Genomic DNA, 14007 nt, shown 5'->3' on the forward strand with positions numbered 1-14007 from the left:
TTACCGTAGGCGTTACAGAGATGAACGGCTCTGAGTGTCAGTGGAGGAGGGATGCTGGGATGTCCTTGAACCTGAAAGAAGTCAAACTCTGTAAGGAGCCCAGCAGGGGCACATGACACAGAGCTGGTTGGCTAATTATCCACATTAAACTACCTAATTGGAGATCTCCCAGGCTCAAATGGATGAAAAGATAGATTTCAGTAGTGCTGATGTTTGTCAGGAGACAACAAGGGAACTTAAGTGGTTCTGCAAAAAAAACCAATATAAACACACACCCCCACTCTCAGTGTTACAAGAACAAAATTAAATCAAGTTCTGGTCCAGTATTATTAGATTATATTATTACAGGACATGTAACATCTAGATTGTGTGCAAGGCATTCTAAAAATACACAATATCCAATTTTATTATTCTGTAAAATTAGTGGTTATTCTGTTTTATTTGACATTGTTTAACATACTAGACATTTGAGGACAGTTGGATAATTAAGTCAAATTATTTATATATAGCCACAAAAGCAGCTGAATAATATGTATGACGAACACTTAAGAGGTAAAGCTGACAGAATTATTAATGACCCTTTTCAACCACTGTACAGTGAATTTGAACTTTTGCCCTCACAGAGACGTTAGCTAATAAGCTAAGAAAAATAGCTAATAAAAATATCTATAAGAAATCCTTTATCCCAAGAACTGTCAAGGTAATAAATTAAACTAGGATCTGGCAGGATTATGAATGTCTGTGCTGAGACGATGAATTGTTGTGGCTTATTTTAAAAGCCAAAAGCAAATAACATTTTCATATTTGTACATGGCACCAAATCACAACAGAACTTATTTCAGGGCACTTTTCACCTAGAGCAAGTTTAGATTGTACTCTGTCATTTACAGAGACGCAACATTTCCCCACGAACAAACACTTGGCGACAGCAGCAAAGAAAAACTCCCCTTTAATGGGAAGAAATTATGAGCAGAACCGGGCTCTATTATAGGTGGGCTGCTGTCTGCCTCCACTGGCTGGGTTGAGAGAAAAAGCAGGATGATGAGTGAGGAGAAAGAGACACATTTATATTTTAGTATTTAAAATAATCTGATAACAATACAATGTATAGTTTTTGTGCAGCTGCCAGAGTCTAAACCCAAACGAGCAAAAAGAGAGACAATCACATCCATTTTTGCATCTTTAAATTGCTCCCTGTCTTATTTTAGTATCAATTTTGCATCTTTATTACTAGTTTACAAGGCTCTGAATGGTTTATCATCCACAATTCAATATACCAACAGTGAAGACAAAGTATGGAGGCAGCCTTTTATTTCTTATTGAAGACGAGAACTGCAGAAACAGCCTGCACATAAATATTTGACATAGTATACCTTTTAATCTCACTGTTAGGAAATGTTTTATTCCTTTGCTTATTTTATTAAAGCTTTTTGAAATATTTTATTGTATTTTTAATTGTTTGGATGCAGCTTTTTTTTTACTTTGAACTGCAACTTATGATGCTATGAAAATTATATTTATTGTTATTGTTATTTTAATTGTAATTATTTTCAACTCTTACTTCAACTATCCAAGTTTGTACACCCTCATTTACACCAGGTTCTCAGAGTATCTAATTATCTTCAAATTAAATCTCCACTTAAATTGGAAATATACCAACGTTTAGGTCCACAGACCTTCTTGCGCTGAACAAGCATGGATAGCAGGTACTCAAGTGAACCTTTCAAGTTTTAAAATAGTTATTATTTTAACATAAAGACATTTCTGTAAGAATTCCTTTCATTCAGCTGTGAAATAACTGTGACAAGTATATGTACCGAATGGCATATGGACAACTATATAATGACGACACTATTTGAAATGACTTCCAGCATATTCTTTGGCTTTCTGTACTGCAATTTTTTTGTTTCTTTCTGGCCAACATACTGTATACACACAACGGATGTATCTGTTAATAAATGTAAATCAGCAGGTAATATTGAGCATGCTCATCAATCAGTCAGGAAATATATACTGTATATTATATATTTAGATTTTCTTTTTTTTTTCTTTTACCTTTTCATATTTTGAAATTCTTTTTGAAGACTTAAAAGTATATTAAGAATGTTAGCAAATATTCCTGACATAAAACAGCTAAGTAAGTTCATGATAAAGTATTAAATAATGTAAGGCTTACAAGCAATTTTATGCCTGGAGTTATATCAAACCACAATGTCTGGATGTCTCTCAGTCAGCTTTCCACACCACCACCATCAGCACATACCGCTGAGCCACAGACCAGTTGCCCCTAAAGCCACAGTTCGGCCCTGGGAACATGAGGTTTATGTTTCATGATGTGGGTGCCTCTGAGTCTATTTATTAGTGAGCTCTCTGGCTGGCTCCAGTGTGTTAATGGAAGCACTGGGTTGACAGGAGCCAGCTGCTGTCACAGGTCGCCTGAAAAAGACATTACTGAAACAGGTTTGGTGCTACAGTGCTCATCATGACCCCGGCATTACTTCCATTACAACTGTTGGCTCGCTTACAGTACTGTAGCTTTCTCTTTGTGTGTGTAGGTGTTATGCATGCCTGGTTCATTACCATTCTTCTACAACTGGATGTTTGCCGTAGTGACCCATTAGATTAATTCAGGATATAATCGCTGTAGGGAAGCCTATAACAAATGCATTTTTTAAGCTATCTTTGTGTATGTCACAGTGTGTTTGCGTATGTGTTTACTCAGCGCTATCTCTCCCCTTTGTTTTTTTTCCAGTAGCAGAATATCTCATCATTCATCCACACGCCACTGATGGCAGGCTTTCTAAAATGGAGCTCCAGCAAGCAATTTGTTCCGATTTGCATGCATTAGAACTAGCAGAAAGGTTCAGACAGCCCACCTGTGTCCATTTTCCTCCCCTCACAATGCCAAGTGGGAATCAATTCATACAGGCCTGTCAGCTTCAGTGCCAGCTGCTTTAATTAGCTGTTCGAAACCTCCATGTACCATGAACGGTAATCCCAGCAAAACAACACAGGAAGATAAACTTCTCATTTAAGTGTAAACCAGTAACTAAATCCACCATGAGTTTCAGACTTATGAAAGCAAAACTAAAGATGTCAATATACCTTATCAGAACTGCTTGTTGGATTACCAAATAGTTTAAGATACCCCACACACTCTATTAAATGAACTAAATTTAGTTCTTCTCTATCATCAACCAAGGTGCTGAACTATGTCATGACTTTCAGGGGAGCTCACTTTTTTCTTTTTCAGGGGGGTAATTTTGGGTAAATTTACAAGTAATCTTCCTTGTTTTCTTTTTTGACAAAGCTGACATATCTGTATGCTGATTACAAAACAGAAATTAGTAATGGCAGTTTGGAGAAATGCAGAGTAATGTTCAGACTGAGTGAATTAGTGATGAATCCCCTCATTCATTAACTATCTCACAACTTTCTCATGTATCAACATGAATTAAAACTTTTTAACCTGAAATACAATATATGATATTGTCAATGATATAACTGAATAATAATAATAGGCTCATATCATGGGAAGCTGTTGGTAATAGCAATTGATAACGTCTCTCATTTCTTCCATCTATGGAAGTTCTACACTGTAGAATCGTCTGATATTAAAAAAGTAGGTAAAGGTGGTCACATGCAGTAAATGCATTCTGGCCTACAGTGATTACAGGAAGTTGAAAGACAAAACAACATCGTCTGAGAACACTTTCTTTTGGTTGAAGCACATATGATCAGTACAGTAAATGTGGTTCTCTAATTAGTTAATTATTGGCCACTCTAGATGAAAATGTACTAAAATGACCTGCAGAATCATCCCAGTAAGTCTATGAAAAATCAGTGCACTAAACTATGAATGAGCCACTGTTTGATGTTAACTTTTTCAGTCTTCAATTATGATTAATGATGCTCGTGTATCCATGAGGTGTGTGAGTGTTCTTGCAGAGGCTCAGGCATTACACTTGAGTTCATTTTTCATGTGGCACTTTCCAACTCATTCATCATTCTTTGAGGCTGAGGTAAGAGGTGTGGCATTTTCGGCGTTTTATCATGACTCGTTTGTCCTTGTTTCTGCTCTAAAGTGTCTGTGAGTGCAGCTCAGTCTCTGAAAGAAAAACAAAAGTCGTTCCTGCTGTTTCCTCATTCATATCCACCTCAGTTTTTTTGTGTATTACTTTTTTGTTGTCGTTTCCCCTCTGCTCTGCTATCCACATTTCTCGATCCATAATGTGCTTCAATCTATTTCTAATCACACTCTGTCTCTGTATCTGGTACATCTAAGGGCTCAACACATTCACTCTCACGGGGGCATTTTTAAATGGTATACAGTGTATTGATTTTCTTATCTCCATGCTGTCCTCCCTGTAGGTTCTCCAGGGCGCTCATCCCCAAAACAGCTTGTATGCAGTGTGTGTCAGCCTGAAACATACAGAGTGAAAGTGCATTTCTGTGGATAGAGGAGGCTGTGAAAAAGCTACACGCTGCTCAGATCAGCTCAGCCCACCCACACCATTATAAAAATGAACCTTTAATACGCATCCTTGTGTAACAAGCGGCTTCGCTGCTCGATGTTCGACAGTAGCAAACTGAATTTTGAATGAATTCACCCATCCTGATGGAAGTGTTATGCTGTCAGCCAACCAGAATAGACCTGATGCTGTTTGTTTGTTTCTTGTACCTTCCTCACTGAAATATCTGCTGGAACATCTCTGCGCTTTGCTGGCTGTGGTTTCCTTTAGTTTGAGAGAGATAGAGCTTATATGCCATCTGGGTTCAACACGGTTATAAGGACACTTTGTCTAGCTGCAGTGTACAGTGTCTGTATAAAACGTTTTATCATGCATAGAACACAATTTGAAGGGACTGCAATTCTGCTATTATAAGACCCCATTACAACTGGTATTAACATGTGATCTGTATCCCGATAGATTACCTTCATAAAGGAAAATGATTGTTGGGATCAGATCAGCCAAATTAAATTTCACATTGTGATTTCACAGGTGTAAATGCAATCTGTTCATCATGACCAAATTCTTTAGAATAAAATCACCCATCAAGTTTAAAGGTCTTGTAATTCAGCCTCTTCCTGCTAGTGTAAACAAGCCTGGCAAAAGCTATGAGTACAATAGCAAATGGTTTGTCATTGGAAAGTGGTGCCAGTTAAATTCTTGGGTCTATGACTTTGTAGGTCATTGTATCACTTATGAACCAAGACTGCCAAATGAGCCTTAAAATACATTTTTACATGTTCTAATAAAGCTGCTGTATTGTGTTCAGTGGCATTATATTCATCATTCTGCTTCACTTGAATGGTCCCCAGGAAAAATGCCCTTTATTAGAGATATTTGAGGCAGTGGATCTGCTAAAGAGACAACTTTTGCAATACATAATGACCTTTTTATTGCAGCCTGAATTAGCCCATAATTTCTAATTCACTGAGAGCTCAAATGTGGATTTACTTTGATTAACCTGTAATCAAATGCACAGGGTAACTTTGCAGCTACCCTCAGTTTAGCTGTATGAGACATCACAGTTGATGCACTCTGTCCTTTTTGTGTGTGTGTGTGTGTGTGTGTGTGTGTGTGTGTGTGTGTGTGTGTGTGTGTGTGTGTGTGTGTGTGTGTGTGTGTGTGTGTGTGTGTGTGTGTGTGTGTGTGTGTGTGTGTGTGTGTGTGTGTGTGTGTGTGTTAGTTGGCATGGCTGGAAGTCACACAAAGCAAAGTTGTCTTAATTTAAAGTTTGGAGTGTAGGCAGTCTGTACAAAATGAAAGGAAGAAAATCAATACATGCATTCTTACACTTTCTAAATGCAGCTCTGCTCCTACAAGGAATGAAATTAAACTGTGATTTTTTTTTTTTTTTAGTGTAATCTCTTCTGTGTTCAATATGTATCCACTGGTGCATCTAAGAAGATCAGTGATGGATTCCTGCTTTTGTGTCTTGTGTCTTTTGCCAGGTTGGCTGTAAAGCAGTGATTGTGTTCTTCCAGTACTGTATAATGGCCAGCTTCTTCTGGCTGCTGGTGGAAGGCCTCTATCTTCACGCATTGTTAGCGGTGTCTTTCTTCTCCGAGAGGAAGTACTTCTGGGCGTACATTCTGATTGGCTGGGGTGAGCAGATCTCTCATCTATACTTTCATACATGTCTGCTGTCCAGGGTTTAGCCTTGCCAGAGGGGCGGAAATGTTGCCTTTGGTGTTTATATCTTTTCTTGTCCACCAGGAGGTCCGACAATTTTCATCACAGCTTGGAGCATTGCAAAAGCCTACTATAATGATGAGGGGTAAGAATAGACCATATAAAATATAGATGTTTGTACTGCTTTGATTTACAGCTTCTTGTACACAAATATTGGTCCAATGTCTCACCAGATGCTGGGACATCATCGAGAACACTGATGTCTTCTGGTGGATCATTAAAACCCCTATTTTGGCATCAATCCTGGTAAGTTGACATGCCTTAAGCACTTTTACAGCACTCAAATTTCATCACATCAATGTTTATGGATCTTGAGCTGTTGACTCTCTCAAGTCAGATTTTTCCAACGTACACCTAATTACCTTGGAGAGAGAAAAAAGATCTTTGTCAGTTATCATAAGTCCACCTCAGACTTGATCCGTCAGCCTAATGTATGTGAATGTGTTTGAACTTCGCTCTCTGTTTTGTATTCCTACTGTAAGTCTACACAGCTGAGAGGTTAGTCCGACCTCAAAGTTCTCATTTCACTTTGGAAAGTTGGCAGGATAATCACTGTCAATTTCTTTTCTCTTGACTGACAGTTCATTGTCTACTTCGTTTTTTTAAATACAGCCTCTTTATGGCTTTTCTTCCCCTGCCATTTACATTTTGAACACTGAATTAGCATCTACAGAACATCTATGGACAAACACACAGAGAGGTTGTGGAGAGGAATGTACATTTATACACTCGGTCTTCTCCAGAAAAACAAGTCCAACATTTGATGTGCTTTAGGTGTTGAAGGAATAGTCTTATTTTTCTGGCTGAGTGTTCGGTGAGAAGGCTAATAGGAGTGTCATATCAGATTGGTATCAAGCATCTCTTCTCACTTTTGATGAGAAAGCAAAAAGGCGCATTTCCCCGAAATGTATGTCTTTAAAAAAACAGGTTAATCTCTTCAGGGCAGCAGTGATACACAGGACATGTCACACTTTATGCTCACATTTAAATTCAACTTCTTATTTAGTAATCAGCAGTGTCTCTATGTTTGTGTCTGTGTGTGTGAAGCAAATGTACAGGTGTTTGAGTGAGAAATTAAGACAGGTGTGAAAAGGAAGGTAAAAATGAATTAACCTGTAAAATAATACAGGTTACAGGAGAGGCAATACAGAATTTTGGCATCTTGGCCCTTTATATAAAGAGACTTCCTAATCATTTCTATGAAGTTGTCTAGGAAGATGATGATTTTGTACAAACAACTTTGGTATGAAAAGAGTCTATTGAGTTTATAAGCTATTGTTGATGTCTTGAAGCATTTCTTTGGAAGAACTAGTCCATTTAACCCCAAGTAAATGTTAACTCATAATAATTATAATATTGGAAACTCTCAGTCCGGACTGAAACTACTACTAAAACTATTGGATGATTTACCACCCACATAGTCCCTCTGTGGATGAATTGTATTAACTTTAGTGAAAACCTTTAACTTTTCATCTAACACCATCATCGGGTCAAAAATATTCATTGTCCAATACCTTGGTTAATGACCAAATACCTGCAACGTTAACATTCTGATGAAAACTGAGACGCTAAACATTATTAGCATGTCAACGAAGTCCTTGCTAGCATATTAGCGTAGTGATATTTAACTCATAGCAGCACCTTAGACTTGCTAGAATGGCTGTAGCCTAAAGGTGGGTTTAGACTAATTTTTGCTTTCTGTCATTTGAGCTAATTTTACAGCTGGTCCATTTGTGTTGATTCACCCTAAACAGCAGTTGCACATACTGACTGTACAGACATTAACTGCACAGTATGAAGCACTGACCTTGTGTGTCATAGACTGCCTGTTTGTGTTCAGCCTCTGACTGAACTCACCAAAAACTCCAGCTCTTTGTCATTTTCCTCCAGTCTTTCCTCCTTTTCATCTCTGTATGTATATGACACAGATAAAGCCCTGAGATGAGCATGGATTTTTTTCACTCGTTCTGACACACTGTCACACATAAAGTAAAAAAAGTATGCAATTGTGCCGTCTGTAAAATTCACTTCATGGTCTGTCTGGATGCACAATACGTCTACTTCCAAGCTTCAAGTCCAAGAACCTGTCCATGAATTCACAGTTACATATTCACTCAAGTCAATTTTATATGTATAGCCCAACATCACAAGTCACAAACTCAGGGGGCTTTAAGAGTCTGTACATCAATAAAAAATCCTCTGTCCCTACAGCCTTGATTCGAATAAGGAAAAACTTAAATAGGGAGTAGTAAATGGAAGAAACCTCAAGCAGCCCTTTCCCAGGACGGATAGACATGTAATAGATGTTGTGTTACCATAACACAAATTACAGAAATACAGCATGCAAAACAGGATAACAAAATTATGATGGATTTATAATATAGATGAAGAATGATCCCTAGAAAGTTAATTTCTAGTCAAATCTTATTTTAACAGCCTGATATTCAATGTTGCACCACCAGAATCATAAAAAAGACTGTATTATGTGCAGACATGTAGATAACCTTATCCTTTTTTTTTAATAGTGTCTGCTGATGTTTTGTTTTTCATTACTTGTTGACAAAGCAGGTTCAGTTGTGTTATTTCACATTAGGATCAGAATAAGCAGGCCGGCTGTCAGGTCGCTCCATCTCTTTCTCTCTGCAGCAGCTGAGTGATGTTTGGAAGTGTGTCTTGATGTGTGTGATGTAATGTGATTGTGGGTTCAGAGGCCCAACACAAATTAACAATTTAGAAATGCTCATTTCCCCCACAGGGCAGCACCACAATCCAATCAGAGCAAGTAACAATTCCCCCTCAATCTCCGGTTATGAGATGCATATCTCAAACATTCCTCCACAACATAAAACACTGAATAAATGCTGAAATGAAGTAACTGTTTAGCTGCAATGCTTTTCTTTGAAATAAGCTTTATATCATATAGGAATTTCATATTTCTGAAGAATATTTCACTATTCCTCAGCTCTAAATCTCATTTACATTGTAAAATACTCAAATGACACTTGAATATCCTCCACAGATGAACTTTATCCTCTTTATCTGCATCATTCGAATACTCCGTCAAAAGATTAACTGCCCAGATATCGGAAGAAATGAGTCCAACCAGTACTCGTGAGTATCACTTCATTTCTTTTTCAATTTTTATGCTGAATTTTTACTAGCTGAGATACATGATGAAATGCTATTAATCCCTGTGAGGGTTGATAAATATCTACACCATTTTCACAGTTTCTGTGAAAATGAATTTTGTGACTGAATTTTGGTCCATTTTCTGTTAAAGTTAACCACATTAAGCAGAATAAACAAAGACTATCTGGAATAAGCTCAGAAAGCTGTGAGTAAGGAATGGATATTTCTGCTGTAGGTGAAACTGCTCTCTGAATTTAACTCTTTCCCTTTTAACTTTTTTAATGCTCAGAGCAATGCAGGGATGACCAATCCTTTTGAAGAAAGAAAACCATTGCCTTAAGTGATGCTCAGCACACTGTGGGCTTCCCCTGGCAGCTTCTTTACTCAGAAATATAGCGCTCTTTGTGTTTAAGTGATTTTTTCCTGTGATGGAGAGCATCTCATAAGCCAGCCATAATGCATGAGCAATTTCCCACTGACACTTTAAGGGTGTTTCTTTTTTCCCATTCCTGGTCTTCTGAGCTGAAATGTAAAATGGAAAGTACTGTGGAGTTGCATTCCATTATTGGCATACAGTATTTGGAGACAGATTGAAATTGGTTTCGCCAAAGGGAGAAATTTGATTCTGTTTTTTGCTTTGTCGTTGCAGGAGGCTGGCGAAATCCACGCTGCTTTTGATTCCTCTTTTTGGCATCAATTTTATCGTGTTCGCATTCATCCCAGAGCAAGTGAAGACTGAGCTGCGGCTAGTTTTTGATTTGATTCTGGGGTCATTTCAGGTACAAAAATCAACTCTTTTTGGGGGAGCAAGTGATGATAAAAAGAAACATCTACATCTTACATTTTAAAAAGTTTACTTTGAACTCTTGTTTCACGATTTGCATTTTGTATCTTATGTGTAATAATATTCACATTTTAGCTGAAACATTTTGTTTTTCCTTGAAATATTTTAAAAGTTTATTCAAAGTCCAAAGTTATTATTTGGCCCTCTTCAGTCCTCCTTGACCTTTTCTATTAAAGAAACCCTGGCAGAAATCTGTGGCACGTTACCCAGTGCAACAGATTTCTGCTGGCTGAATCAGTCACAATGTTACCGTTTTAAACCCCCGGTGTTATTTCAGTTCATCACATAATGAGGAATGATGGAGAATGCAGCCAGACAGCACAGCTGCATTACAGACAGCAGGGAAACCAAGGAAACCTTTCCAGCACATTCTTCTCATCCCTCCTCTCATTATTGCTAGAAACAAGCCATTATACCACAACATTGTTTTGTCTTTTTTCAGTATGTGTAATCCATTTATACTGTATGTCCCATGAATGCTTGAATTAAGAAACTGAAAAGACAAGATAAGACAAATGTTACTGGACATTTAACCATGACACAAACTATTATTGCTTTCTTATCTGTGTTTTTCTTTCCTTTTAGGGCTTTGTGGTCGCAGTCCTTTACTGCTTTCTTAATGGTGAGGTAGGTACACCCTTGCCGTGATGTAAACAGTTTGTATAAACAGTTTAAGCCTCAAGATTTCCACACAGAGATGAGCCACATGGCTGTGGTAATTCTTAGGAAATGCAGTTTATCAATAATTTTTCTGTGACTCATTTACATTAACACGGCCCTGAATGGTGGATGGAGCTGCGAGTGTGAGTCACTGGATGCTCCAGCCATCTCTCCTCCTCGGACCTCCTCTCAGCATATTTCTGCGCGCTGCCTGCAGGGTGGGAAGGCTGTAAAAAGCACAGCCTTTCTGGCAGGAAGCCATTCAGTGATGTCTGCAGAGGCTCTCTGTGGGCAGATTAGTTATGTTCCCAGTCCTGGGCCAGATTGAATCACAGAGATGGTCTGGATGGCAAGGCTTGACACTATGCAGGCTGAATTTTAATCTGGTGCAATTTTCAGGTGTCCTTGTGCCTTGGCAGTGTAGTGTTATTTAGTGTTTAAATTACTGGTGCTTTGAGAGTCGTATAAAGTTCTGGAAACATGCCCGTTATTTGTTACTTCTATCTATTATAATAAAGACACAACAAAACACATGAAATGTTATACTGAAAAAAAGGCAGAAATAACAGTAATTTAAACTTGCAGTTTGAGTTTGATTTATTCGTATCGTATAAAAACAATCTGCCACATGCCTTCAGACGATAAATCATGTTTGTGCTCTCTTTAAGCATTGACTGGACCTTTTTCCCATTTTCACAACAAATGGACGTTTATTTGTTATAAAACACACCAATTTATCACATCATAATGAGAAATATTTCAATGAGGTATCTTAATATTGCGTGATAACAGAAAGGTTTTGTGATATAAAAAAATAAAATGATATGTTAACAACAAGTCATGATAATATGAAATAAATGTAGTTATTACATAAAAATGATCTCATTAAAACAAGAAGCTTTTCACTTTATTACTAGAAATTGAGCAAATACTTTTACAGCCGTACACTGCTGTAATTTACTATTTTCTATTTTGATAACTAAATAATCATTTCACTCGTTAAGCAAAAAATCTGAAAAATAAGCTGGTCTCAGCTTCTCAAATGTGATGATTTATTACTTTGTTGAACATGATGATAAACTGTATATCTTTGGGTTTTGTATGACAAAGACAGAAATATGAAGTTGTAGCTTTGGACTGCAGGGAACATTAATAGTCATTTTCAATAATTTTTTGCAACAATTAAAGTGAATTATCTGTAATTTAACTGGTCGACAACGCAAAATGGGATGAGGGGTCTCAGGTAGACTTCAAATTTAAGGAGTCACAGGCCAAAACAGTTCGGAGGCTAAAGACTTTTTTTTTTTTTTACTTAAGGAAGTTCTGGTTTTAACCTGAAAAAGAGCTCTATGAGTAAAGACGCCTGTTTCTTATTGAAAATGTACCTCTGCTAATGAGATGTTTGGGAAGATGAATATTAGATGACAGTGTGGCTGAGTAAGAGTGAAACTATTATTTTAAAAGTTTTCCGTCTTCCTTTTCACATTTCAGTGAACTTTCACAGTATTTCAAAAGTTTTCAAATTAGTGCTTTGCAACTTTGAAAAGCTGCACCTTGGTCCAACATAATACTTTCATCCTGCAGAAAGTCCTTTCACAGTTTAGTTTGCTTCCCTCCCTCTGACTTAGTCTGAATGAAAAGTAATCTTTGTGCTGCAGCTTATTTTTAATATTCCTCAATCTGTTTTTCTTTGGATGCTTTTAATGTCCCTGCTTTATCTGTTCAGCTTTGGTTGCTGTTAGTGTCCATACTAAGCACCCAGTTTTCCCTCTGTTTAATGTAAGAATGCATCAGTTCTTATGCACTGGGGAGTTACAGACACGCTCACAGGTGCTTAGAACAAACCGTTCAGGAACCGGGTATAAGCTGTATCATTACTGTCTTATGTAGGTCAGCACAAGAGAGTAGCAAAAGGGAAATGTATCTATATAAATAATATATGAGGTTATTGTTGAACTTCTCGCTGTTCTAATCCACTGCAGGTCCAAGGAGAGATCAAGAGGAAGTGGCGGAGGTGGCACCTGCAGAGATACATGGGCTCCGACACCAAATACCAACACCCGTCTATCGGCAGCAGCAACAACTTCAGCACGCAGATCACCATGCTGACACGATGCAGCCCCAAAACACACCGCGGTTCATCTTCGTGTCAGGACGATTTGTCTAGCATATGACCCACGCAAAACAATGATACAGTCATACATCCAGAATACTCTCATGCCAAACATCAGGCAAAAAAGACGCAGCAGATGTAAGCTCTAAGAATCAGACCATAGCACATGATAGTATGTAATGCACTCCTGGAGAATGTGATGCTTGAGTTTGAAGGGCAGCCATAAAAAGACAGGAATCATATCACCTTCTAAGCGGCTTTTAATCTCTACATGTCTTTAAAAACAAACTTTAGTGGCAATGATACAAATACATTGCTTCACAAGCACAGCTTTTGCCCGTTCACTTTTTTTTAATTTCATGTTTCAAATGCACATGTACAGGTGAATTTCTGAGTCATGTCACTATGGATCATTTAGTCAATCATTATTACGTTCTCTTTGTGCTCAGACACTGGGCAACGTGAAATGTCACATATTATTGGGGTTAGATGAGCGATCCAAATGTGAACTGCACCAGCACATACGCAATCTGATGGAATTATGATCTGATTAAAAATCACTTAGTGGATTCCTGCAGCTGCAAAACTCAAATAAGCAAAACTGGTGTAAAGACACAGCCATTAGAAGAAAAGGAACTGACCAGAAATCTCATAACTTATATTCTTGCAGTGTGCGCAGCAATATCACAGCACCAAAATAAATTATGGGAGTTTGGTTGAGCGCTGAAGTTGAATGGAGATGAGAATTGTGTTTTTAAAGCATATTTTAGGTGACCAAAATAAAACAATGCAGCATGCAACATCATGTTTTCCTCACTGTGTAGGGAGACAGAAAAAGAAAGACTGGCTGATAACCAGCAGGAAACTTGATTTACATGAACGCCAAACAGATGAGGCTTCAGACCGGGTGACCAGTGTGATGCTGATTCACAATGATGGGTTTGGAGTACAAATGCCCTTCTCTGCACTATCATTGTCACGAGAGACTGATTGCCCTTTGTCTCTGTGTGATTTTGCGCCTGTGAAAGGGTTGATGTGTTTCTTTTTAATTTGGGGCAGTT

At 37.9% G+C, this 14007-nt stretch overlaps 1 protein-coding gene across 1 annotated transcript in view; it reads left to right on the forward strand.

Annotated features, from left to right (window-relative positions):
* vipr1b (vasoactive intestinal peptide receptor 1b) overlaps positions 1–13007 on the forward strand; it is a 46884-nt gene extending 33877 nt beyond the window's left edge. Inside the window, exons 7-13 of the mRNA XM_062441378.1 lie at positions 5960–6113; positions 6225–6285; positions 6374–6446; positions 9220–9311; positions 9979–10108; positions 10759–10800; positions 12816–13007. Of these exons, the coding sequence (XP_062297362.1) occupies positions 5960–6113; positions 6225–6285; positions 6374–6446; positions 9220–9311; positions 9979–10108; positions 10759–10800; positions 12816–13007 (744 nt within the window). The remainder of the gene's footprint in view (positions 1–5959; positions 6114–6224; positions 6286–6373; positions 6447–9219; positions 9312–9978; positions 10109–10758; positions 10801–12815) is intronic.
* Positions 13008–14007: the final 1000 nt, after the last annotated feature.

The sequence above is a fragment of the Scomber scombrus genome, chromosome 20, assembly GCF_963691925.1.
Source record: "Scomber scombrus chromosome 20, fScoSco1.1, whole genome shotgun sequence".
NCBI lineage: Eukaryota > Metazoa > Chordata > Actinopteri > Scombriformes > Scombridae > Scomber > Scomber scombrus.